Raw genomic sequence first — 21,825 nt, 5'->3', positions numbered from 1 at the left:
GGTGTAGTCCGCGCGGGGGGTGATGGGAGGTGTAGTCGGCGCGGGGGGTGATGGGAGTTGTAGTCAGCGCGGGGGGTGATGGGAGGTGTAGTCGGCGCTGCAGGCTGATAGGTTTTCTTCTCCCGGACAAACTTGAGGTTCTTTTGTAGGGTTTTGGGGAATTTTCAGTGTTTCAGCCGCCGGGCGCTGAGTTTCGGAGTGACTGAGGTAGGAAATGACCCCCAGGACCATCCAGCCCAAGGTGTCCCCAATGGCCACCTTGTCCCCAGCCCAGAGCTCTGAATGCAGAATTCCCTGGACACCTGCAGGGATGAGGACTCCAAACCTCCCCGGGCAGTTCCAAGGCCTGACCTCCCTTTCCAGGAGGAAATTCCTGCTGATGTCCACCCTGAGGCTGTTCCCTCTCCTGCTGTCCCTGTTCCCTGGAGCACAGCCTGACCCCCCGGCTGTCCCCTCCTGTCTCAGCTCTGCAGAGCCACAAGGTCCCCCTGATCCCCTTTGCTCCAGGCTCAGCTCCTTTCCAGCTCCCTCAGGAATTCTCCAGACCCTTCCGTGCCCCCAGTCCCTCAGGAGCCGTGCTGTCCCTGGTGTCCCCAGAGTGCCACAGCCTGCTGTGCCAGGAGAACCACGGCACTGAGGAGCCACACCATCCTGGCGCGGGAAATGTGTCACCAAAGCTGGGACTTGCTGTCCTGCCAGCCGCAGAGCTCTGCCTGCACCACGAGCCAGTAACGATCCTAAACCCATGGATCGGAACTTCCAAAAGCAGCCTTTCCGGAGGGCAAACCCATCCTTATCGCTGTTATTGATGGAGATAAACAGCCTGGAGAAGGATTTGGGGCTGTCGGTGGATGAGAGGGTGGATTGTCCCCATCCCAGAGCCCCCCAGGGCCGGGCTGACCCCCAGGAAAAGGGGGAAGGCGGCAGAAACCTCCCCAAAAATCGGGATGGAAGGAGCGGAGCGGCCAAAAACCTGCGGGGCTGGAGGATTTCAGGGGAGAAAAAAAGGTTGGAAAAGCATTTAATGGGCTGCGAGTCACGGCGGGGAGGAGGAGGAATTCCAGAGGGGGAGGAATTCCAGAGGGGGAGGAATTCCAGCGGGGGATTGGAATTAAAGGAAAATCAGCGCATTTACTCCGTGCAGGAACGGGATGAGGACAATTCCTGACCTCGCTGAGCTAAAGCTGCTCTGAACTGAAGCAAAATGAGGATCGGAGCGCTCAGCACATCCCTCCTGTTCTGTGGGATCAGGGAACTCCCTGTCGGGGCGGATTTGGGCTCAGGAGGAGCCTTTGGAAGGGAAAACTCTCTGAAAGGAGCTGTGGGAGGGATTTGGAGCGGAGCAGGGAGATGTTCCTCCCCTCCGATGGACGCTGGGAGGGCAGGGAAGGAGCAGCTCCTGCAGCGCCGCGAGTCTGCCGGGAGAGGAGCTTGTGGGGAGCTGGAGAGGGAGAAATCCTGCTGGATTCGTCACTTCCCGGAGCCACTGATCCCACAGAAAGAGCTCAAGTTATTTTGCACAAGGCAAAATCCTGACCTTGAGTCTTTTTCTGCTGAAGAGAGGAGCTTGTGGGGAGCTGGAGATGGAGAAATCCTGCTGGATTCGTCACTTCCCGGAGCCACTGATCTCACTGATCCCATAAAAAGATCCCAGGTTGTTTTGCACAAGGCAAAACAAGACAAAATCCTGACCCTGAGTCTTCTTCTGCTGAGGAAAGGAGCTGGAGATAGAGAAATCCTCCTGAATTTTTAATCTCCCAGTGCCACAGATCCCACAAAAAGATCCCACAGAAACATCCCAGGTTGTTTTGCACAAGGCAAAATGAAGGCAAAATCCTGACCCTGAGTCTTCTTCTGCTGAGGAGAGAACCTGGAGATGGAGAAATCATCCTGGATTTATCACCTCCCAGTGCCACTGATCCCACAGAAAGATCCCAGGTTGGTTTGCACAAGGCAAAACAAGACAAAATTCTGACCCTGAGTCGTCTTCTGCTGAGAAAAGGACCTGGAGATGGAGAAATCCTCTGAATTCTTCATCTCCTGATGCCACAGAAAGATCCCAGGTTGTTTTGTACAAGGCAAAATCAAGGCAAAATCCTGACCCTGAGTCCTTTTCTCCTGAGGAAAGGACCTAGAGATGGAGAAATCCTCTGAATTCATAATGTCCTGGTGCCACAGATCCCACAAAAAGATCCCAGGTTGTTTTGCACAGCCTTGATCAAAGCAAACTTCTGATCCTGAGTCTTCTTCTGCTGAGGAGAGAACCTGGAGATGGAGAAATCATCCTGGATTTATCACCTCCCAGTGCCACTGATTCCAAAAAAAGATCCCAGGTTGTTTTGCACACCCTTGATCAAGGTAAAATTCTGACCCTGAGTCCTTTTCTGCTGAGGCAAGGAGCTGGAGATGGAGAAATCCTTCTGAATTTTTAATCTCCCGATGCCACAGATCCCACAGATCCCACAAAAAGATGTCAAGTTGTTTTGCACACCCTCAATCAAGGCAAAATCCTCGAATTTGGTCCTTTGAGCCCACCTGGCTCAGCGTGGGATTTTCCTCCCCTTTTAAAGGAATTCCTGCAATCGGGAGCCTGGCAGGGATGGCATTTTCCTGGGAAAACCGCCCTGTGTTGATCTCAGCACCCCCAAATCTCCCGGAGCTGAGCAGATCGTGGCACAGGGAGGTTATCCCAAATCCCAGGCTGGGCTGTGCCTGCTGATTTTCCTGGGAAAACAAGGATATCAGGAGGGAAGGGAGAGGCTGTTTGGGGAGGGAGGATCGAGGAAAGCTCAGACAATCGTGGCTCTGTGAGAGAGAGGTCGGGGTTGGCTCCTTCCCTCGCTCCCTGACACGAGGCTGGGGGGATTTTTCCTGGAAGTTTGGGAGAAAGCAGCCTTGGAAAAGCAGAATTTGTCTCCTTGAGAGGCGTGGCTGGGTGGAGATCCACAGCAGGGTTTGGTTTTCTCCCACTGATCATAACCACGAGGAAAAGTGAGGCAGAAAAGGAGTAAAAACCTTTTTTGGAGTAAAAAAACAGGGAGGTTTGGAGTAAAAAACCAGGGAGGTTTGGAGTAAAAAACCAGGGAGGTTTGGAGTAAAAAACCAGGGAGGTTTGGAGTAAAAAACCAGGGAGGTTTGGAGTGAAAAACCAGGGAGGTTTGGAGTAAAAAACCAGGGAGGTTTGGAGTTGCCATCCCTGGAGGTGTCCAGGGAATTCCTGGAGGTGGCACTCAGGGCTCGGGGTTGGGGACAAGGTGGGGATCAGGCACAGCTGGGACTCAGTGACCTTGGAGGGATTTTCCAACCTCAGCCATGCCAGGATTCTGGGATTCCCTGGCATGTGAGAAGCAGAGGTGGGAGGAGGGATGGAATCCCAGATGGAAGGAGAGATGGAAATTCCAGGTGGAAGGAGAGATGGAATCCCAGGATGGAATTCCAGATGGAAGGAGGAGGGATGGAATTCCAGGTGGAAGGAAGAGGGAAATCCCAGGTGGGAGAAAAGATGGAATTCCAGGTGGGAAGAGGAAGGAAATTCCAGATGGTAGGAGGGGTGGAATCCCAGGTAGGAGAAAAGGAATTCCAGGTAGGAGGGAGGAAATCCCAGGTGGAAGGAGAGATGGAATTCCAGATGGAAAGAGGGATGGAATTCCAGGTAGGAGGAATGGAATTCCAGGTGGAAGAAGGAAATCCCAGATAGGAGGAGGGATGGAATTCCAGGTGGAAGGAGAGATAAAATTCCAGGTGGAAGGAAGAAGGAAATCCCAGGTGGAAGGAAAGATGGAATTCCAGATGGAAGGAGGAAGGAAATCTCAAGTGGAAGGAGAGATGGAATCCCAGGTGGAAGGAAGGATGGAATTCCAGGTACAAGGAAGAAGGAAATTCCAGGTGGAATGAGTGATGGAATCATAGGTGGGAGGAAGAAGGAAATCCCAGGTGGGAGTAAAGATGGAATTCCCGATGGAAGGAGGGATGGAATCCCAGGTAGAAGGAGAGATGAAATCCCAGGATGGAATTCCAGGTGGAAGAAGGAAATCCCAGATGGAAGGAGGGATGGAATTCCAGGATGGAATTCCAGGTGGAAGGAGGAAGGAAATTCCAGGAGGAAGGAAGGATGGAATTCCAGGTACAAGGAGGAAGAAAATCCCAGGTAGAAGCAGAGATGGAATTCCAGGTGGAATGAGTGATGGAATCATAGGTGGGAGGAAGAAGGAAATTCCAGGTGGGAGTAAAGATGGAATTCCGGATGGAAGGAGATGGAATCCCAGGTAGAAGGAGAGATGGAATTCCAGGTGGAAGGAAGAAGGAAATTCCCGATGGAAGTAGGGATGTAATCCCACGTAGAAGGAGGGATGGAATTCCAGGATGGAATTCCAGGTAGGAGGGAAATTCCTGCAGTCCTGCTTTCAGCATTCCCTGAAATCCTCCATCCAGCTCCACCCTGACCACCTTCCCAGCCTGCTTTTCATTTCCACCCCGCAGGAAACCAACAGAAAATTGTCATTTTTCCAGGATATAAAATCCCAAACCAGAAATCAACACCACCCAACATCATCCCTTCTAATTGCTCCCATTAATATAATTTTTGGCTGATTTTTTGGCCATTTGGTCCCAGAAATCCCATTTTTCCACAGCCATCAATTCCTCCTGGCACCATCCCTGTGACCAGCCTGCCCCATCCAGAGATTTTGGCAAATTTTGGATTTTTTTAAAAGATTTTGGTAAAATTTGGATGTTTTTTTGTTTAAAAATTTTGTCCCCACGTGCCAAATCAAGGTGGGGTTTGGGGAGGGGGAATGTGATTGGTCAGGAGAACTCCTGCTGCTTCCAAAATTAAAATATTTTAGGCTTTTTTTTTTTGTTTCAAAATGGCAAATCGTTCAGGGATGGTTTTGTCCGAACTGGTTTTTAACTCAGAAAGCCACAAAATAAAATATATAGAAAGAGAGCAAAAAAAAAAATTAAAAAAGGCCCAAAGAAATGGAGATAAAGAGAAATATTTTGTTTCACCCCGGGCAACCCAGCTGTGACTCTGGAGCAGGGTCAGCCAAAAAAAAACTCAGAAAAATGCAATTTTCCCTGACCAATTCCACCCAAATTTCAGGGTCTGGTTTGCAGGGCAACCAAGCCGTGCAGCTGTGTTGCTCCCAAGCAAAATAAAAAAGGGATTATTATCCAAAAGCAGCATTTTTCCCCAAAAAATGGAAACGTTGGATGCCTGGGTGGGACCCCACCCTGCAGCCCCCCAAAAATTTGGGGTTTTGGGGATGTTTTTGGGATATTTTTGGGATGTTTTAGCCCGTGGTGCCACCTGCTGGCAAAGGGCCACCCGGTGCTCCCGGTTTGCAGCCGGTTGTCCCCAAAATTGTCCCCAAAATTGTCCCCAAAACTGTCCCCAGGGCATTGCCAGCCCCTCACTGCTGCATTCCACGGGTGGAAAAGTGGGGTGAAAACACTTTAAAGCGGTTTTTAAGGTGCTTTCGAGCAGTTTGAAACACTTTAAAGTGGTTTTTAAAGCAATTTTCAGTAGTTTTTAAGGCAGTTTTCAATAGTTTTTAAAGCAGTTTGAAGCAATTTTTAAAGAAAGAAGGTTTTTAGGAGAAAGGATCAAACCCCCCAAGATGTTTTCCCACACTGATCCCTCCCCAAAAAAAAAGCCCAGAGAAGCCACTGGGAATGAAAACTTGGTAAATTTAATACTGATACAGGAGGGTTTTCCTTTACACAGCAAAAAAATGAAACCGTGGAGGTCACTGGGATAGCAAAAATAAAAAAACAAAAGAAAAGCCAGGAGTCTACCAGGACTGAATAAAAACAGGGAAAATGGGAATATCCAAACCCCTCCTGCCTCAGGGCTCGGCTGGGTTTGCTGAAACTTGATTTTTTAAAAAATTTTCCCTAAAAAAATAACAAGCTTTGCTCTGGGGGTTGCTGACCCTGATTCACCTGGAGCACCCCGAGGGTTTTTGGGGTTTTTTTTGGCTCAGGGAGCAGCCCAAGGTGCTTCCCTTCCCACGTGCCACCCCAGAAATGCTGGTTTGGGGTTTGCTCAGCTCTCTGGGGAGCTGGAGGCACTTTGGGGTGTCTGGAGGGATTGGGGTGAGCCCAGAGAAAGGGGTGAACCCAGGAATGGTGCTGTGCTGCCCCTGAGCAGAGGCCATGCCTGGCATCACGTCCCCATCGTGGGGCAAAGAGTAAAAAAATCAGAAATTTGTATAAAATCCTTATTGGCACCAAGTGTCTGTGAGCTCTACGGACCTCTAGGAGTTGTGGGGCAGAGCCAGGGCTGGCTGCACCCCGAGCTGTGGGACAAAGCTCCCCAAAACCTGCACCCAGAGTGGCCTGAAATCCCCCATGACAGCTGGATTCTCCCAGTGGTGCTGCAGGGAATCCCAAAATTCCCAAAATCTTGCCAGGCTGGGAGTCTGTGGGTGATGCTGAGAGAAATGTCCTCCAAGGGGGGAAATCATCCTCCAAAAGGGGGAAATCATCCTCCAAGGGGGGAAATCATCCTCCAAGGGGGGAAATCATCCTCCAAGGGGGGAAATCAATCAGCCTCCAAGGGGGGAAATCATCCTCCAAGGGGGGAAAAATCTACCTCCAAGAGGGGAAATCATCCTCCAAATGGGGGAAATCATCCTCCAAGGGGGGAAATCATCCTCCAAGGGGGGAAATCATCCTCCAAGGGGGGAAATCATCCTCCATGGGGGGGAAATAAATCATCCTCCAAGGGGGGAAATCAGCCAGGCCAGGCTGGTGGGATATTTGGGATGGATCCCGTGGGATGAGGTGGGTTCTGGTGTCCCTGCTAAAAACCCCAAAGGCAGTGCCTCTGGATGTCACCTCGGCCGTTGTCACCTCAGCCATTGTCCCCTCAGCAGCTGTCACCTCAGCCATTGTCCCCTCGGCTGTCCCCATCCCAGCAGGATCAGAAATCCGAGTCAGGCTCCAGCAGCTCGGCGTCCACCAGGTTGGTCCTGGAGTGGATTGGGGCCAGCCCTGCCCGGCGGCCCTGAGTCCTGGGGAGCCCGGGGTGGGCCAGGGGGCTTGGGGACCACAGGGGACCCCCATTGTGCTGCCAGCGCTGGCCGCTGGGCCCGGGGCTCTCCTCGTCCTGGGCGGAGCCCTCGGGGCAGAAGGGGTTGCTGATGAGGTGCAGCACGTTGGCTCTGCGGCGGCCGTCCCATTGTCCCCCGGGCAAGGTGACATCGGGCTGCAGCGCCGGCAGGACGTCGGGGGTGAAAGCCACCAGGCAGGGCTGGGCGGGCAGGCGGGGCAGGCGGGGGACAGAGCTGGTGGCAGAGCCAGGCAGGCAGCGCTCGGGGTCAGGGATCACCTCCTTCTTCTTCTTCTTCCTGCGCTTCTTCCTGCGGCCGCTGCGCTGCTGCAGCTCCGGGGACACGTCGGCCTCCACCAGCCACAGGTTGGCCCTGTCCTCTGGTGGCACTGGGGGACGTGGGGGGAGGTGGCTGTGAGTGGCCATGTGCTGGCTGTGTCACCCTGCACAGCCCCAGCAGCCTCAGCCTGGCTCGTCCCCCTGAAATTCCTGAAATCTCCAGGGATTTGCCACTTCCAACACCCTCAGCCTGGTTTGTCCCCCTAGAAATTCCCCAAATCCCCAAGGATTTGCCACACCCTCAGCTCAGCTGATCCCCCAGAAATTCCCCAGATCTCCAAGGATTTGCCACTTCCCAACACCCTCAGCCCAGCTTGTCCCCCCAGAAATTCCCCAAATCCCCAAGGACTTGCCAGGTATTGCCACCTCCAACACCCTCAGCTCAGTTCATCCTCCGGAAATTCTCCAAATCCCCAAGGATTTGCCAACCCCAACACCCTCAGCCCAACTCATCCCCCAGAAATTCCCCAAATCCCCAAGGACTTGCCATCCCCATCCCAATTGCCCACCCTCAGCCCGGCTTGTCCCCCCAAAAATTCCCCAAATCCCCAACACCCTCAGCCTAGCTCATCCCCCAGAAATCCCCCATGCTGTCCCCAAGGACTTGCCAGGCGTCGCCACAGGTGTCACCGAGACGTCCTGGGGCAGGATGGCCCCTCTCCTGGCCACCATCTTGGTGACATGCTGTGCCCACGCCGAGGACACGTCAGCCGACGGCTCGTTGATGTCGAACGCCAAACCGGCTGTGGTGACAGGGGAATCTGGTCAGGGGGGGACTCTGGGGACCCTGGGGTGTCGCTGGGGATGTCCCCTGCCATGGGCACGTACCCACGGGGCCGTCATGGGACACGGTGTGCATGCTGAAGGACAGCTCCTGGCCCGGGTCGCGCAGCAGCTCCTTGCGCTTGGAGAAGGCCTTGGCGATCATCTTGCTCTTCTTGATCCTCTTGGGTTGGTCATCGCTCTGTCCTGTCAGCCTGGGGACACCGAGGGGACATGGGGGGCATGGGTGACATGGCTGGGGGCACAGGGACCTGCCCATCTCCTCTCCCTTTCAGGATGGGGACACCAGGCTGGAGAATGGAGGTGTCCCACAAATGCCACCCCCCTGCCCGTCAGCCTGGGGACACCGAGGGGCACAGAGGGGACACAGGTGACATGGCTGGGGGCACAGGGACCTCCCCATCTCCTCTCCCATTCTGGATGGGGACACCAGGCTGGAGAATGGAGGTGTCCCACAAATGCCACCCTATTCCCAAGCTGCTGTGAACCCACAGCTCATCAGGCTGAGGGACAAACACCCTCCAACATCCCAGTGGATGGGGTGGGAAGGACTCCAGGGAGCTGGGGTGACACCCTCGGGTGACAAGCTCGGTGACACCCACCTGCACCAGGTGCGCTTCCAGATGAGCAGGGTGGCCTTGGTCCAGACCCAGGTGCTCATGGAGACACCAGTGCCAAACATGGCGAAGAGGTTGATCTTCTCCACCAGCAGGCTCGGCCGGTTCTTGATCTCGCAGTCTGGGATGGGCTTGTTGGTCTGCGTGGCGATGGTCACGTTGGCCTCACACCTGGGGACACACGGGGACAGTGGCTGGAAGGACAGGGGACACCACACAGATCTGTGGTGGCATTGGCAGTGAGGGACATGGGGCTGACACCACACAGACCTGTGGTGGCACTGGTGGTGGGGGACGTGGGGCTGACACACCATACATCTGTGGTGGCACCAGTGGTGAGTGACACAGGGCTGACATCCCACAGATCTGTGGTGGCACTGGCAGTGAGGGACACGGGGATGACACCGCACAGCTCTGTGGTGGCACTGGTGGTGATGAGGGACATGGGGCTGACACCCCACAGCTCTGGGGTGGCACTGGCAGTGAGGGACATGGGGCTGACACCACACAGCTCTGTGGTGGCACCAGTGATGAGGGACATGGGGCTGACACCGCACAGTTCTGTGGTGGCACCAGTGGTGAGGGACATGGGGCTGACACCCCACAGATCTGTGGTGGCACTGGCAGTGAGGGACACGGGGCTGACACCCCACAGCTCTGTGGTGGCACTGGTGGTGATGAGGGACATGGGGCTGACACCCCATACATCTGTGGTGGCACTGGCAGTGAGGGACACAGGGCTGACACTGCACAGATCTGTGGTGGCACTGGCAGTGGGGGACACAGGGCTGACACCCCATAAATCTGTGGTGGCACTGGCAGTGGGGGATGCAGGGGTGACACCCCACAGCTCTGTGGTGGCACCGGTGGTGATGAGGGACACAGGGCTGACACCCCATACATCTGTGGTGGCACCGGTGGTGAGGGACACAGGGCTGTCTGCTCCGCAGGGTGAGGTGCTGGGGTGCCACCAGTGTCCCTGCCACCCTCCCTGCCACCCTGTCCCACTCACAGGACATATTCCCGGAAGCTGCGCTCCCACTCGGCCTGGTTGAAGAAGTCGTAGAAGTGGCAGCCGAAAGTGATGAAGACAAAACCAAAGGCCAAGAAGCCGAAGATGCCTGGAAGACACGTGGGACATCCCTGGTTCAGCCAAACCCCAGTGACACCGAGACAAAGCCACTTCACTGGGGCCATGCCACCAACACCACAGCTTTGTCCCCTGCTGCTGCCACCCCGTGTGACTTCAGGGGACACAAAGTCCCCATTCCCACTCCAATTCCCTGGGGAACAGCGCCAGGGCAGCACAGTCTGTCTCACCCAGGCGCAGCATGGTCTCGTTGATCTTGCTGGCTGCCTTCTCGCTCAGCAGCCCGGGGTGGTTGCTCTTGATGGAGAAGAGCGTCATGACCCCTGCGGGGGACAATGAGGGGGTCAGGCTGTGGGGACAGCCATGGTGACCCTGTCCCCTCCCAGAGCCCACACGTACCCCGGATGAGGAAATAGCCCCCCACGATGAGGACCAGCCCGATGGGCGCCAGCACGAAGCCGGCTCGGTAGCGATAGTTCTTGTAGCCCACGAAGCAGATGCCACTGACGGAGTCACCATCCACCTGGTGGGGACAGGGACAGCGACAGGAGGGTCAGCTGGCTGCGGGTGTCACCCTGAGCCATCATCCCGTGACGGTGGCCCTGTTACCTGCGCCACGGCCAGGATGGCCACGGTGAGCACGAAGGGGATGGACCAGGTGATGAGGTGGAAGTAGGAGGTCTTGCCCAGCAGCGGCTGGTAGGTGGTGCCCAGGGCCTTGAAGGACGTGTGCCAGGCGTAGGTGAGCATGACAAACCAGATGACACCCGACATCAGCGAGTAGTACACGATGACAAAGATGATGACGCAGGACAGCGTCTCGTTGGAGCTGCAGAGAGGCGAGACAAGGGTGTCACCAACCTCCCCGAGGGGACATGCAGGATGGAGTCTCACCCTCCATGCTCCTAAGAGACCAGCCAACCCCAAGAGCCCTCCGTGGTGCTGGGGACAGCTCTGATGGCAGGCTGGGGACGAAGGTGACACCTACGTGGGCTCCCCCAGCCGCATGGTGCCGTCAGCCCGGCACACGATCTCATCACGGGCGCCATCCATGAACTGCGCCAGCCAGCCGATGCTGCCCACGAAGAAGCAGGCGTTGACATAGAACAGGATGACAGCAGGGTAGCGGTTGGAGTTCCTCCAGTCAGCAACAAACGTGGCCTGCGGGGTGGAGAAAGCGACAGCTCGGTGCCAGGTCCCCTTTTGGTGTCACCACCCTGAGAGTGGCACCTCACCAGGGTGAAGAAGGTGCAGAAGATGGTGACGGAGCTGAAGGCGGCGATGTAGACGTGCATCTCGCGGTGCTCCTTCTCGGTGAAGAGCGGGTTCTGGCACTGGATGCCGCAGCCCTCCACGTCCTCGTACCAGCTCTTGGGGTTGTCTGTCCTCACCAGCGGCGCCTCGCACTGCCCCGAGCTGTTGAACTTGATGTTCTGGACCTCGTTCTGCCAGAGGGGACATGGGGACATGAGGAGGAGGAGGAGAAGGAGGAGGAAGAGACAACCCCATGGTCAAGATGGACATCAGTCCCCTGTGGAGGGCAGGGGACAGCTGGGTGTTATAGAATCATGGTGGAATGGTTTGTGGAAAGGACCATCCAGTGCCACTCCTGCCATGGCAGGGACACCTCCCACTGTCCCAGGCTGCTCCAAGCCCCAATGTCCAGCCTGGCCTTGGACATCCCAGGGATCCAGGGGCAGCCACAGTTTCTCTCGGAATTCCAGCCCAGCCAGGAATTCCTAATTCCCAAGCTCCCATCCATCCCTGCCCTCTGGCAGTGGGAAGCCATTCCCTGTGTCCTGTCCCTCCATGCCTTGTCCCCAGTCCCTCTCCAGCTCTCCTGGAGCCCCTTTAGACCCTGGAACGTGCTCCAAGATCTCCCTGGAGCCTTCCCTTCTCCAGGCAAACCAACGCCAACCCTTTTCTCCCCCAGGAAGCAGCTTTCCCTCCCCGTACCGGGCAGCCCTCGGGGAAGCGGTCGGTGGTGCACTTGAGGAAGTCAGGCCAGCCGCGCTCGCGCTCCACGATGGTGCAGGGAGCCCGGGTGGCCTGGCACAGGGTCTGGCTGGGCAGCTCCACCTGCCCATCCTCACACTTGGGCATGTAGACGGCGCACAGCAGGGGCTGGATGACGTCCCAGCAGCGCGGGGCATTGCGCAGGCCTGCGGGGAGGGGATGGCACTGTCACCCCTGGCATGGCCACCACCTGCAGTGTCCACACAGCACCCACACACAGCACAGTCACCACCTGCAGTGTCCCCACAGCACCCATCCCTGACACTGCCACCACCTGCAGTGTCCCCACAGCACCCACACACAGCACAGTCACCACCTGCAGTGTCCCCACAGCACCCATCCCTGGCACTGCCACCACCTGCAGTGTCCCCACAGCACCCACACACAGCACAGTCACCACCTGCAGTGTCCCCACAGCACCCACCCCTGGCACTGCCACCACCTGCAGTGTCCCCACAGCACCCACACACAGCACAGTCACCACCTGCAGTGTCCCCACAGCACCCATCCCTGGCATGGCCACCACCTGCAGTGTCCCCACAGCACCCACCCCTGGCATGGCCACCACCTGTAGTGTCCCCACAGCACCCACCCCTGGCACTGCCACCATCTGCAGTGTCCCCACAGCACCCACCCCTGGCACTTGCTGTGTCCCCACAGCACCCACCCCTGGCACAGTCATCACCTGCAGTGTCCCCACAGCACCCACACACAGCACTGGCACCCCTCTGTAGGGTTCCTGGGGCACTGTGCCTGTCACCAGGGCTGTGCTGATCCTGTGCCATATAGGGCTCAGTGCTGGTCCTGGCTGTACTGCTCCCCTCTATACTGTACCCCCTACACTGCTCTTCTCCACACTGCACCCATCCCCAGCCCCTGACAGACCCTTTTCTGTATGTACCCAGCCCCTGATAAACCATTTTCTATATGTACCAATCCCCAGCCCCTGATAAACCATTTTCTATATGAACCCATCTCCAGCCTCTGATAAACCATTTTCTATATGTACCCATCCCCATTCCCCTGCTATAGTTTTCTATAATTTACCCATCCCCACTCCCCTGCTATATTGTTTTCCATACTGTACCCATCCCCAACCTTTGCTATACAGTTTTCTATCCTGTACCCATCCCCAGCCCTTTGCTATACAGTTTTCTATACTGTACCCATCCCCATTCCACTGTTATACACTTTTCCATACTGTACCCATCCCCACTGCCCTTGCTATACAGTTTTCTATACTGTACCCATCCCCAGCCCTCTGCTATACACTTTTCCATACTGTACCCATCCTCAGCCCCCTGCTACAGAGTTTTCTATCCTGTACTCATCCCCAGGCTCCCTCTACACAGTTTTCTATACTGTACCCATCCCCAGCCCCCTGCTATACACTTTTCCATACTGTACACATTCCCACTCCCCTTCTATACACTTTTCTACACTGTACTCATCCCCACTCCCCTTCTATACACTTTTCCATACTGTACCCATCCCCAGGCCCCTGCTATACACTTTTCCATACTGTACCCCACCCCGCTCCCCCTCTATACACTTTTCCATACCGAACCCCTCCCCAGCCCCCCAATATCCCACCCCCTCCCCATTACACCCACACTCCCCTCCAAACCCCCCCATCCCCACCCCTGGCCCCCTTCCCCGCTCCCCATCCCCCTCCCGCCCCATCCCGGGCCTCTCCCGCACTCTCCCCGCTCCGCCGCCGTACCGGACCAGAGCAGCAGCTTCCCGTGCGCCTCCTCCTGCGAGGCGGAGTCGGCGGCCAGCAGCGTGGAGGTGGCGGCGTAGGGCAGCGCGGAGCCCAGGCAGGCTCCGAAGCGGAGCCGCTCGCAGGGCGCGGGGCGGCGGCAGCGCGGCGGCCCGGCCGAGGCGTTGGGGGCGGCGGGGCAGCGGCCGCCCAGAGCCAGCGCCAGAGCCAGCGCCAGCGCCCAGCGCCGCCCGCCGCGGCCCGGCCACATCGCGGCGGAGCTCGGCGGGCTTAGGGCGGCTCGGAGCGGGGCGAGGGGCCCGCCATGGCCCCGCCGCCTTTGTTGGGCTCGCCGGGAGCGAGCGGAGCGGAGCGGGCCCGCTGCTGCTCCTCCTCCGCCTCCTCCTCCTCCTCCTGGGCCGCCCGGGGCCGGGCCGGCCCGCGCCCCCCGCCGGGCGGGCTGAGGGAGGGAGGGAGGGCGGAGGGCTGAGGGAGGGAGCGGCGCGGCGGAGGGTAAGAGACGCGGGGAGAGGGAAAGGCGCTTTGCGTGAGGGGAAAGGCGCTGGGAAGTGAGGGAAAAAGAGGTTTTTTGGGAGGAAGGAGTGACCTTCGTGAGGGAAAAGTTGCTTTTCGTGAGGAAAAAGTTCCTTTCGTGAGGGAAAGGCGCCTTTCGTGAGGGGAAAAGGCACTGGAAAGGGAAAGAAAGTGGTTTTTTGTGAGGGAAAAGTTGCTTTTTGTGAGGAAAGAGTCTCCTTTGTGAGGAAAAAGTTCCTTTCGTGAGGAAAAAAGTTGCTTTTTGTGAGGAAAGAGTCTCCTCTGTGAGGGGAAAGGCGCTTTTCGTGAGGGAAAAGTTGCTTTTTGTGAGGGAAAAGTTGCTTTTTGTGAGGGGAAAGTTGCTTTTCGTGAGGAAAGAGTCTCCTTTGTGAGGAAAAAGTTCCTTTCGTGAGGGAAAAGTTCTTTTTGTGAGGGGAAAGACACTGGGAAGTGAGGGAAAAGTGTTTTTTTGGGAGGAAAGAGTGGCCTTCGTGAGGGAAATGTTGCTTTTCGTGAGGAAAGAGTCTCCTTTGTGAAGAAAAGAGTTGCTTTTTGTGAGGGAAAAGTTACTTTTGTGAAGAAAAAAGTTGCTTTTCGTGAGGAAAGAGTCCCTTTGTGAGGAAAAAAGTTGCTTTTCATGAGGGAAAGTCACTTTTTGTGAGGAAAAAGTTGCTTTTCATGAGGGAAAGTCACTTTTTGTGAGGAAAAAGTTGCTTTTCGTGAGGAAAGAGTCTCCTTTGTGAGGAAAAAAGTTGCTTTTCGTGAGGGAAAAGTTCTTTTTGTGAGGGGAAAGGCGCTTTTCGAGAGGGGAAATCCACTTGTGAGGAACGAAGTAAGTTTTTGTGAGGAAAAAGTTCACTTTTTGGAAGGAAAAGTTGCTTTTCGTGAGGAAAAGGTCCCTTTTGTGAGGAAAAAAGTTGCTTTTTGTGAGGAAAAAGTTGCTTTTCGTGAGGAAAAATTTGCTTTTTGTGAGGGAAAAGTTGTTTTACGTGAGGGAAAAGTTGCTTTTGTGAGGGGAAGTCACTTTTTCTGAGGAAAAGGTTCATTTTTTTGAGGAAAAATTCACTTGTGAGGAACCAAGTAACTTTTTATGAGGAAAAAGTTCATTTTTTGGAAGGAAAAGTTCCTTTTTTGAAGAAAAAGTTCCTTTCTGTGAGGAAATATTCACTCGTGGGAGAAAAAGCCACTTTTTCTGAGGGAAAAGTTCCTTTTTGTGATGAAAAGTTCACACATGAGGAAAAAAAGTTACTTTTAGTGACAAAAAAGTTCCTTTTTTTGAAGAAAAGGTCACTCATGTCAGGAAAACCTCATTTATTATGAGGAAAACACCAGTTTTGTGAGGGAAAATCCATTTTTTGTGAGAAAAATGTCCCTTTTCTGTGCAATAAAATGTCTTTGTGATGAAAAGGCCTTTGTGAGTAAAAAGTTACTTTCTGGAGGTGAAAAGTTGTCTTTGGGGCAAAAAAAAACACTTCTGGGAGGAGAAAAGTTGGTTTTGGGGGAACAAAAGTCATTTTTAGGGGACAAAAAGCACTTGATTGGGAGAGAAAAATTTCCATTTGGGGGCAAAACTTATTTTGGGGGAAGAGAAGTCACTTTTTGGGGACAAGAGACACTTTTGGGGGGAGAAAAGTCAGTTTTTAAAGGGAAATATAACTTTTTTTGGGGGGGAAAGTCACTTTTCAGAGGCAAGAATGTGCTTTTTCAGGTTAAAAGTTACTTTTTTTGAGGGAAGAGTACTTTTTGGGGGAAAAATCAATTTTAGGATAGAAAATAACCTTTGTGGAGAGAGAAGTTGATTTTTGTGGAGGAAAATTCCTTTTTTTAAGGGCAAGTTACTTTCTTTGAGGGAAAATCAGTTTGTGGGGTACAAAAGAGAGTTTTTTGGGGGAGAAAAATTGCTTTTTGGGGAGAAAAAATGGGGTTTCGGAGGGAAAAAACACCTTTTTGGAGAGCAGCTTTGTAGATTAAACTTTTTGGAGAAGTTTTAGGCAGAGGAAAAATCCCTTTTTTTGTGGGGAAGTGTCACTCTTCAGTGAAGCAATCCCTTTTGAGGGTGAAAAAATCACTTTTTTGGGGAACAAGCCTCATTTCGGAGGTGGATGAGGTGGATTTTGAGGGGGAAAAAAAGCCAAAAAGGAGGTTTTTTGGGGGAGAGGAGCCTCCCGGCCGCACACAAAGAGCCGCATCCCGGCTGCCTCCGCGGGAAGGACCACCCAGCCTGAGCAGAAGGGAAAATTAAAAAGAAAAAAAGAAAAAAAAAAAAAACCAACCTAAAAACTCCACCCACGGGTTTGCGACAGCTCCGAGCGGCGGCGGCCAGGCCCGGTGTGTGGGGTTGTGCTTCATCCCCTTTTCTGCCCTCATTTTGGGGTGTCACACCGGCATGGCAGCACAGGGATGGGGCACAGGGTGGCCTCTCCCTGTCCCCAGAGCCACCGCGGTGTCCCCGCACAGCCAGGGTGGGGGTGACCTCTCCTTGTCCCCAGAGCCACCGCGGTGTCCCCACACAGCCTGGCAGTGTCCAGCCTGCTCTCTTTATTGTCCATGAAAGCCACGGGAAGCAAAACTGACCAGTCGGTGAGGGGCTCAGCACCCCCGGCTGTCCCCTCAGCCCTCCCGTGCCCTCGGCTGGCCTTGTCCCCGCAGGACACGGTGACAGTGGCACCGGCGGTGCAGGGAATGTCCCTGGCTGTGCAGCCCTCCGTGCCCTCGGCTGGCCTCGTCCCTGCGGCACACGGTGATAGTGGCACCGGTGGTGCAGGGAATGTCCCCGGTTGTGCAGCCCTCCATGCCCACGGCTGGTCTTGTCCCCGCAGAACACGGTGACAGTGGCACTGGCGATGAGGGGAATGTGCAGCCCTCCATGCCCTCGACTGGCCTTGTCCCCGCGGGGCTGGTGGCACCGGCGGTGCAGGGAATGTCCCCGTCGTGCAGCCCACCCGTGCCCTTGGCTGGCCTTGTCCCCACAGGACACGGTGACAGTGGCACCGGCGGTGCTAGAATGTCCCCGGTTGTGCAGCCCACCCTGGGCGAAGGCAGCTCGGTGCACGGACACGCAGACAGACAGACAGACAGACATCCTCCTCCAGCACGCGTGGAGAGGGGAAGCACACGGGAGTGCAAAGCGTTGTGCACGGTCTGTGCAGCAGCAGGACGGACAGACAGACAGACAGACAGCGATTCCCCGCGGCTGACCGAGCTCAGCACATCAGCCGAAGGCACAGAGTCCCCGCGCTCCCTGCGCCGCCCTCTCGCAGCACGGCGGCACCGCGGGTCCGCGTTCCCCGCGCTCCGGCAGAGCCCCGCCGGCTCCTCCCGCCGGTCCGGGGCTGGCACTGCGGCCGGGATCAGTACCAGGGGTCTGCCCGGTGCTGCTGGTTGTAGAGCTGCAGCTTGATCTGGTCGCGGATCTGGTTGATGAGGAGCTGAGCCAGCGCAATGCCCACCAGCTGGAGGGGAGAGACAGAGAGAGGGGAAGTTTCAGGGAAGTTTTGGGAAGGGAAGTTTCAGGGAAGTTTCAGGGAAGTTTCGGGAAGGGAAGGGAAGGGGAAAGAGAGAGGGAGTGGGAAAAGGAGAGGAAAGGGAGGGGGAGAGGAAAGGGAAGGTAAGAGGAAGGGGAGATAGATAGGGAGAGGGAAGGGATGGAAAGAGGAAAAGGGGAAGATAAAGGGAAGAGGAGAGAGAGAAGGGAAAGGAGAAGTGGGGAGGAAAAGGGAGAGGGAAGGGGGAAAGGAGAGAGGGAAGGGGAAGAGGAAGCAGAAGGGAAGAGGAAGGGGAGAGAGATAAGGAAAGGGAGGGAAGGGGAAGAGTGAGAGGAAGAGGAAAGAGAGAAAGGGAGAGAAAGAGCAAGAGGGAGTGCAGAGAGAGAGAGAGAGGGAGAGAGAGGTGCTGAGGGACACCAGGCAGTGTCACCCATACCCCCCATGCCTGACATCTCCACCACTCCACCCCAAACCCCAGCCCAACTCCCCCATCTTGCAATCAGCCACGCCATGAAGACAACTCCCAGTAAAGCCCACAAGGAGGAGCTTTGGGACGGACCCTTCTCCCCGCAGTGCCGTACCTGGGGCAGGGCCAGCCCCAGGGTGATGCCCCCCAGCAGGAACAGGTTGCTGTGGATCCAGTTGACCAGCTTGTCGATGCAGCCGTTGGTGTGGATGACGGCACTGGCCTCCAGGTAGCCCCTGGCCTGCATGCCGTGGCCACACATGGTGTTGATGACGGCCTGGAGAGGGGACAGAGCACAGAGGGGCTGGGGACAGAACACACCGGGTCCCTGCTCTTGGGGGGTGGTGTCCCCTTCCTCGGGTGTCCCCACCCCAGCCCTCCAGAGCCACCTGACCCCAAAGAGACAACCCCAGTGAGGGAGAACTCATCCCACCTCCCCACAGCATCCCCACCTGGGAGTCCCCAAACCCAGAGGGTGGGATGGGGACACAAACCCAGAGGGGCAAGATGGGGACACAAACCCAGAGGGTGGGATGGGGACACAAACCCAGAGGGTGGGATGGGGACACAAACCCAGAGGGTGGGATGGGGACAGAAACCCAGAGGGTGAATTTGGGGACACAAACCCAGAGGGCGAGATGGGGACACAAATCCAGAGGATGGGATGGGGACAGAAACCCAGAGGGTGGAACTGGAAACCTAAACCCAGAGGGTGGAATGGATGTCCCAAATCCAGAGGACAGGATGGGGACACAAACCTAGAGGGTGGGATGGGGACTCAAACCCAGAGGATAGAACTGGAAACCCAAACTGAGAAGGTGGCATGGGGACACAAAGCCGGAGGGTGAATTTGGGGCCCCAAACCCAGAGGATGGGATGGAGTCCATCCATTGCCATCAGTTGCCCCCTGTCCTTGGGAAGGACTCTGGGCTCAGCACAGCCCCAAGGGCTGGAGAACAGGCCCAGGGCAGTGTCCCCTGGGGGTCCCCGAGGGCTCACCTGGCCACTGTCGTGCAGGCAGCAGGAGAAGGGGACAGAGCAGCGCTCCCGGCTGGGGTTGGTGGCAGTGCAGTTGAAGTACATGTTCTGGGACCAGTCCTTGTAGGAGACACCCCCACAGCAGCTGAACTGCGGGCAGGGCAGGGGGCTCGGTGGGGAGGGGGACAGCAGGGACAGCACACCCGGGGGGGGCTGCTTGTTCCCCCCACCCACTTTCCCTGCAGCTCTCCCCAGCCAGGACATCACCATGAACATCTTGGAAGAGCCATCCAGCGTCCCCAACCTGTGGCACCCCACAGATTCAAGCCTGACCCAAGAGTGGGGACAATCCTTGTCCTTGGACATCATCATGAACATCTTGGAGAGCCATCGAGCGTCCCCAGCCTGTGGCACCCCACAGATTCAAGCCTGACCCAAGAGTGGGGACAATCCTTGTCCTTTTGGGGGAACCCCACCCTCCAGACCCCCCAGGTCACCTCCTTCTGCCCAAAATCGATGAGGTTCTGCAGGTCCAGGTCATCCCGGTAGTGCACGATGGCCCCGTTGATGATCTCGCTGACCTTCCCGCGTGCCTGGGGGACAGATGGGGGGACAGCAGCGAGGTTGTCACCCAGCAGGACAGGTCTGGGGTCACTCATCATCCTCCCAGCCCCCCCAGTACCTTATCAGAGAAGACAAAGCCCAGCATGCCGGCCGCCAGCTGCAGGAGGAAGATGATGGTCAGGCAGACAGAGAACTGTGGGACAAGGAGTGTGACAGTGAGGGGACCACGGGGGTGACACCGAGATGCCACCAGGGTCCCCATGAGGGACCCCCAGCCTCCCTGGGGCTCACCATCTGCAGCAGGCAGATGTTCTCCCGCAAGGAGCCGACGCAGCCGCAGAAGGTGATGAGGAAGGTGAGGATGCCCACCATGATGAGCAGGATGGCAGGGTCCACTGCCAGGCATGCCATCGCCGCCTCTGTCACAACGAGGTGTCACCAGCGCTGTCACCAGCGCCCCCAGATCCCCCCGGATCCCCCATTCCAGCCCAAATCATGGCTGGATGGGAACTCACCTGCGTGCTTCAGCAGCCGGGCGTACACCCCCACGGCCACCATCACCATGGAGATCACCTGCAGGGAGGGACAGGGACTGTCACCCCCCAGGTGTCACCACCACCATCCCGCACCCTGCAGCCCTCCCAGAGGCACAGCTGCCTCAGTTTCCCCTTGTGGCCATCATGTCCCCACCTCTTGGGAGGTCACTTCTGTCCCCACCTCTTGGGAGGTCACTTCTGTCCCCACCTCTCGGGAGGTCACTTCTGTCCCCACCTCTTGGGAGGTCACTTCTGTCCCCACCTCTCGGGAGGTCACTTCTGTCCCCACCTACTGGGAGGTCACCTCTGTCCCCACCTCCTGGGAGGCCACCCTGGCTCTCTACGGGTGGCTGGACACAGGGACGTGGTTTATCAGAAACGAGAAACTTCCTCAAAATTAGGATTGCAAACACGGAAATAACCCACAAAAAATCCCCACGAAAGCATTAAAAACCCCCAAAACGTTTTAAAAAAGCCATCCAAGCAGTTCAAAAGTCTCCAAAACATTTTAAAAAATTCTTAAAACATTACAAAATGCTCAAAACATAAACTCCCTCAAAAACATAAAAAAACTCCCGAAAACCCACAAACAAATAAACAAAAAATCCCCCAGTTAAAAAGCAAAAACCTCAAAAAGGCCCCAAAACTGTGGGGCTTCCATGTGTGAGATATCCATGGGGTGGGCTTGGGACAAGAGGGGTCTCTGTCCCCCCTCCCTGTCACCTGGGTGGGGCCAGGAGGGTCCTGGTGAGTGTCCCAAAGGGTCCCAAAGGGACCCAAAGGACCCCAAAACCCCTCGGGGAACGGGGAAACCCATTCTGTCCATTCTGGAGTGGGGGATCCCGGCGGGGTCCAGGGATGGAGAGGGATTTAGGAATGAGGGATCCCAGTGGGTTGCTGGGGATGGGACGATCCGGGGACACCGAGGACAGTGGGGTCCAGTGGGGTCCAGGGGCGGCGGCAGCCCCAAAGGGAAGGGGATCCCCCTTAGTGATGTCCTGAGGATGGAGGTGGGGTTGGGGACCCCGGGAATGCAGGGAATGGGGGATCCCAGTGGGGTGAAGGGGACATTCCAAGGGCTGGGGGTCCCGCAGGGGATGGGGTGACCCCAATGGGGTGCAGGGATGGGGACATTCCCAAGGACTGGGGGTCCCGCAGGGGATGGGGTGACCCCAGCGGGGTGCAGGGATGGGGACAGCCGCAGGGTCCCGCAGATGGGGTGACCCCAGCGGGGTGCAGGGATGGGGACACTCCCAAGGGCTGGGGGTCCCGCAGGGGATGGGGTGACCCCAGCGGGGAGCAGGGACGGGGACAGCCGCAGGGTCCCCCGGCAGTGGGGTGTCCCGGTGCCCGCCGCACTCACCCAGAAGAGCAGGTTGAAGAAGAAGAGCACGTACTTCGCCACCGGGCTCACGAACGAGAAATCGTCCCCGAGGGGCGCGGCGGGGACCGCCACCCGCCGCCCCATGGCCGAAGGGGACCGAGCGGGGCCGAACGGGGCCGAGCGGAGCCGAAGGGAGCCGAACGGAGCCGAACGGAACAGAACGGGAGCGATCCCCGCTTCGCCCCGCAGCGAGAGCAGCCGAGCCAAGCCACGCCTCCCCACCCCTTCCCGCCAGCTCATTGGCTGGCTCCGCCACACTCTGCCATCCCATTGGTCA

At 56.4% G+C, this 21,825-nt stretch overlaps 2 protein-coding genes and 1 long non-coding RNA gene across 4 annotated transcripts; 1 reads left to right on the top strand and 2 right to left on the bottom strand.

Annotated features, from left to right (window-relative positions):
* Positions 1–5,668: 5,668 nt before the first annotated feature.
* SMO (smoothened, frizzled class receptor) lies at positions 5,669–14,010 on the bottom strand. The gene is made up of 13 exons (XM_085081218.1): positions 13,623–14,010; positions 11,840–12,045; positions 11,119–11,328; positions 10,872–11,044; positions 10,493–10,712; positions 10,283–10,406; positions 10,114–10,206; positions 9,806–9,914; positions 8,779–8,964; positions 8,222–8,370; positions 8,002–8,136; positions 6,886–7,443; positions 5,669–6,840 (listed from the first exon to the last, which is right to left on the bottom strand). Exons 1-12 carry the CDS (start codon positions 13,870–13,872, stop codon positions 6,926–6,928), a joined length of 2,373 nt encoding a protein of 790 aa, XP_084937344.1. The 5' UTR covers positions 13,873–14,010; the 3' UTR covers positions 5,669–6,840; positions 6,886–6,925.
* A 351-nt stretch (positions 14,011–14,361) lies between these two features.
* LOC146443019 (uncharacterized) lies at positions 14,362–15,542 on the top strand. The gene is made up of 2 exons (XR_014856300.1): positions 14,362–14,534; positions 15,031–15,542. It is a non-coding gene; the product is annotated as an uncharacterized LOC146443019 (long non-coding RNA).
* A 1,116-nt stretch (positions 15,543–16,658) lies between these two features.
* TSPAN33 (tetraspanin 33) lies at positions 16,659–21,757 on the bottom strand. 2 transcript variants are annotated; one of them, XM_085081242.1, is made up of 9 exons: positions 21,528–21,757; positions 20,144–20,201; positions 19,920–20,047; positions 19,747–19,821; positions 19,562–19,657; positions 19,086–19,214; positions 18,202–18,363; positions 17,017–17,587; positions 16,659–16,856 (listed from the first exon to the last, which is right to left on the bottom strand). In XM_085081242.1, the coding sequence occupies exons 1-8, from the start codon at positions 21,630–21,632 to the stop codon at positions 17,486–17,488; spliced, it is 855 nt and encodes a 284-aa protein (XP_084937368.1). In that variant the 5' UTR covers positions 21,633–21,757; the 3' UTR covers positions 16,659–16,856; positions 17,017–17,485. The 2 variants fall into 2 exon arrangements, with proteins under 2 accessions (XP_084937368.1, XP_084937357.1); XM_085081231.1 differs by having other exon boundaries at positions 16,659–16,771.
* Positions 21,758–21,825: the final 68 nt, after the last annotated feature.

The sequence above is a fragment of the Lichenostomus cassidix genome, chromosome 1Aa (genome assembly GCF_008360975.1).
Source record: "Lichenostomus cassidix isolate B80296 chromosome 1Aa, HeHo_3.0, whole genome shotgun sequence".
NCBI lineage: Eukaryota > Metazoa > Chordata > Aves > Passeriformes > Meliphagidae > Lichenostomus > Lichenostomus cassidix.
This window is presented reverse-complemented; position numbering and strand designations above follow the sequence as displayed.

What these genes read in the sequence shown, in the direction of transcription:
- SMO (XM_085081218.1), bottom strand. Translation starts at nt 13,872, where the DNA reads ATGTGGCCGGGCCGCGGCGGGCGGCGCTGGGCGCTGGCGCTGGCTCTG. An exon ending in CCATCCTGGCCGTGGCGCAG is followed by an intron (nt 10,407 to 10,492) that starts GTAACAGGGCCA and finishes TGTCCCCACCAG; the next exon opens with GTGGATGGTGACTCCGTCAG. An exon ending in GGGCTATTTCCTCATCCGGG is followed by an intron (nt 10,207 to 10,282) that starts GTACGTGTGGGC and finishes TGTCCCCCGCAG; the next exon opens with GGGTCATGACGCTCTTCTCC.
- TSPAN33 (XM_085081242.1), bottom strand. Translation starts at nt 21,632, where the DNA reads ATGGGGCGGCGGGTGGCGGTCCCCGCCGCGCCCCTCGGGGACGATTTC. An exon ending in ACATCTGCCTGCTGCAGATG is followed by an intron (nt 19,822 to 19,919) that starts GTGAGCCCCAGG and finishes CTTGTCCCACAG; the next exon opens with TTCTCTGTCTGCCTGACCAT. An exon ending in TGGGGCTGGCCCTGCCCCAG is followed by an intron (nt 17,588 to 18,201) that starts GTACGGCACTGC and finishes TCTCCCCTCCAG; the next exon opens with CTGGTGGGCATTGCGCTGGC.